Below are 3,991 nucleotides of genomic sequence, written 5' to 3' on the forward strand. Positions count from 1 at the left end.
ATCCGGGCACTGGGGATCTGCAGCAAGTTGCCACCCGACTCATAGGTCGGGTAACTACCCTCTGCTAGCTTAGCTTAAAGGAATATTACCAAAAAAAGAAAAGAAAACAGCCCAGGTGATGCAACAGTCTCTACCAGCAGTGCAATCCTGAGTGTGGGGACCGGCCTCAGGACAGTAACTAGTGGGGTCCCTGTACCTTAAGCTCGTGTTTCCTGAGCTGCGGAAAGGCCTCCTGCCTTCCTAGGTCACAGCGGGTATTCGTCATGCCCAGGTGCCAGGCCTCAGGCCCAGGGCGATCGCTGCCCACCGGGGCCCCCCTGCCTCTCTGCATCGCTTGAAGTCACTCATGCTGCAGTGGGGACTGTCGACACCAAAGTGTCCGTCCTGGTGAAGGGAGCAGCGGGTGGGGTGGTGAACCTCGGGTCCCAAGTGCAGAGAAGCTGACAGCCCCTCGTGGCAAGGGAACGAGGAGAACATTGCAGACGGGGGCACAGTGTGCCTCGGAGCCAGAAGCCACACGGACGTCACGTCAGGTGTGGAGCCAGCCCTGGCGTGGCTGTTCTCTCGCGACCATGGCGCAAGGTGGAAACGCTCACAGTGGGTTTCAGCCCTGAGTTGGCATGTCGTCTTCTTCATTTTCTAGGGATCCCAATGTTTGTTAAACACGTAAGCACGGTCTTCTCCGTGATCTCGTTGCCCCTTCACGCGCAATCACGTTTATGCATTTGCCCGAATCCCCTGGTGATCGATCATAGAAGGCAGCCTTGCTGCGGTAAAGCTCCAGCAAATGCTGGCCACTACCCCCACCCCATCCCAGTGTGGCCCAGAGATCCTCTGATAGTGACCTCAGTGTTAACACAGTGGCTAAGCTGAGACACACTGTGGCGCGAAGCATGGTTCTTGTGCCTAAGAATGCTACATCGTAGCGAGGGAAGCGTCAATAATTATACATCTGGTGCCATGATATAGGGGCATCCAGAGCAGATGGTGGGAGGGAGGGGATCAGGGAAGGCAGAGGAGAAATTACATAATCGAGGCACTCTAAGCCAATCTGAGGGGTGCCTGGGGGCGATGGCCAGAGAAGGCAGAGGTCACATTATGGATGGCCTTGTGTGCTGAATCAAGGAGGTTAAACTTGACTATTTAAATGAAGGCAAAATGGAGTAAGTTTGCATCTTAGAGGCATAGAAATGGGTGATGGGCAGGAGGGTGTGGCTGGGGAAAGGGACAAGAGTGAGGAGACTATTCAGGGAAGGGGAAGGATTACAACCAGAGACAAGGCATTCAGGATGTGTAATGACTGAGGGGCTTGGATATGGCATCAGTCACGGTCTCTGGTTTGTGGCCATAGGGATTGGTTCTCATTAGCTTACTTGGAAAGGGACTTTATTTGAAGACTGTCGGGTAACTCACAGAATCAATGGAGAGACCAAGTAACCTCAGAGGATGAGCAGGGACCGAGGCAGCCGATGCCAGCTGCACTGCCACCCATGGGAGCTCAGTGCTCCAATCCTCTTAGGTGCTCCAAGGGCCACTCTGTTATGAGTCAGTTCTCTCCTGCCCCTTCTCTCTCTCTCTCTCTCTCTCTCTCTCTCTCCCACTCCCTCTCCCTCTCTCAAAATCAAAGCCAGAATCAAAGCCACAGTGATATACCACTTCACCTCCACCAGGATGGCTGAAATCAAAAAGACAATAACATGTGTTGGTGAGGACGTGGAGAAGTTGGAAACTTCATTTAATGCCGGTGGAAACATACAATGGTGCAGCCACATTGGAAAACAGCCTGGCGCTTCCTAAAAATATTAAACATAGTGTTACCATGTGGCCCAGCAATTGCACTCGTAGGAATATAGGTAAGAGAAATGAAAATGCACACCTGCATGCACACCTGCATACTGATGTTCATCGCAACGTGATTCATAATAGCCAAAAAGGGGAGACAACCCAATGTCCAACAAAGGATGCACGGATAAACAAAATGTGGTAAATCCATACAGTGGACTATCATTCAGTCATAAAAAGGAATGAAGTATTAATACGCGCTACAACATGGATGAACCTCGTAAACATGCCAAGTAAAAAGAAGCCAGATGCAAAAGGACACATATTATACAGTTTCTTTTATGTGAAATGTCCAGAATAGGCAAATCCGTAGAGACAGGAAGTAGATTCCTGGTGGCTGGGGCTGGGGAGGGGAGAGGAAGACTGACTGCTAATGTAAGTGGAGGGTTTCTTTCTGGGATGACAAAAAGATTCTAAGATTGATTGTGGTGATGGCTTCACAACTCAATGACCATAGTAAAAACCACTTTAAAAGGGTGTGTTTTATGGTATGTTAATTATATTTCAACAATGCTATTTATTACTTTAAATATAGTGTATATGTGTGTTTTTATTGATTTCAGAGAGGATGGGAGAGGGAGAAAGAGAGAAACATCCATGATGAGAGAGAATCATTGATCGGCTGCCTCCTGCATGCCCCCTACTGGGGGGATTGAGTCCGAAACCCAGACATGAGCCCTGACTGGGAAGTGAATGCTCAACCACTGAGCCACACTGGCCAGACAATAATGCTATTATTTTAAAAAAATCAGCTAGACCATCCCCCAACTGGCTAATGCCCAGGACCTAATTCCCTGGGTGAAGAGAGAAACAGGGCCCCTATAGCTTCTCTGGTGGGGGGTGGGGGGAACTTCAGATGCTTGGCAGCCAGAACGACTGCACCCCTGGGAGTGAAGCAGCTGACGCCTGGGCAGCCTTCTAGATGCCTGACCCGAGAAGTCCCCAAGCCCGTTGGTGGACGGGTTCCCACTTTGCTCCGGGTCACACGGTCATGACCCCACCGTCTGCGCTTAATCATTTATGGTTAGAGGAGTATCTCGATGACCTTGTCTCGCCTTTGAACACATTAGTCTTTCAAAACACTATGTGTACTGTCTCTTTATTTTCTTTTTATTTATTTTTGTTGTTGCTAATCTTCACTCGAGGATATTTTTCCATTGATTTTTAGGGAGAGTGGAAGAGATAGGGAAAGACTGAGAGAAACATCGATGTGAGAGAAACACATTGATTGGTTGCCTCCCGCAGGAGCTCTGACCAGGGCCTGGGCAGGGGAGGAGCCTGCAACCAAGGTACATGCCCTTGACGGGAATCAAACCCGGGATCCTTTGGTCGGCAAGCCGACACTCTATCCACTGAGCCAAACGGGCCAGGGCTATCTATTTTCATATGACTTAAAGTGGCCTAACTTTCAGGCAAGCCAATGGCTGCGTCGATGGATATGCGAGTTGCCGATCCACTAGTATCTGAGCTGTGAGTTTTTACAGTTGTGCTTATAGGCAAGAAAAAATACTGAGAGGCAGATTTCAGTGTCTGGTTTATCAAAAAAACTTTTTCCCCCACAGGATCCCCAGTCTTTTTGAAACTCATCATAAGGCTCACTCTTTGGGGGAGACCTTCCCCACAGTATTTCTGGACCTCATTAAGCTCTGCCATTGGTGTCCTGGTAAATGTTTACCAACCCGCTCTGGGTAGGACTGGGGAAAGGTCCTGATGTGTATGGAGCTTTTGCCAATTTCCATGGTGTAAATGCCCCCGCCATGGCCTTTCCAAACTCTCCACGGGAGGTCACTGAACACAGAATTGGGAAGTGCAGGCCTATCAGCCAGCTGCCCCGCGTCAGGGACCCAACCCTCAGGGGCAAACTAGCCTTGCTCAATTGGGCAACCTCTATTGGCATCGCCTGGGTGGTCCAGGGACCCACCAGTCCTGAACTTGCATGTGGGTCATCCTGGACTAGCCATGTCATCAGGAGCCTGGCAGAGCAAACGTAAAGCATCTCTCAAGGAAGGTAAGGTCACCCTGGGCCTCCAGTGATCCCTAGGAATACATTTTACTTTATTTTTATTTTTAAAAATATACTTTTATTGATTTCAGAGAGGAAGGGAGAGGGAGAGAGAAAGATAGAAACATCAATGATGAGAGAGAATCA

The 3,991-nt window shown here is 49.4% G+C and overlaps 1 protein-coding gene across 1 annotated transcript in view; it reads left to right on the top strand.

Annotated features, from left to right (window-relative positions):
* The first annotated feature begins 572 nt into the window (after window positions 1-572).
* The window catches only part of BCL7A (B-cell CLL/lymphoma 7A), a 28,560-nt gene continuing 25,141 nt past the window's right edge, over window positions 573-3,991 (top strand). The window contains exon 1 of the mRNA XM_005875561.2: window positions 573-577. Within this exon, the coding sequence (XP_005875623.1) occupies window positions 573-577 (5 nt within the window). The remainder of the gene's footprint in view (window positions 578-3,991) is intronic.

Source organism: Myotis brandtii, unplaced genomic scaffold, assembly GCF_000412655.1.
Source record: "Myotis brandtii unplaced genomic scaffold, ASM41265v1 scaffold463, whole genome shotgun sequence".
Lineage (NCBI taxonomy): Eukaryota > Metazoa > Chordata > Mammalia > Chiroptera > Vespertilionidae > Myotis > Myotis brandtii.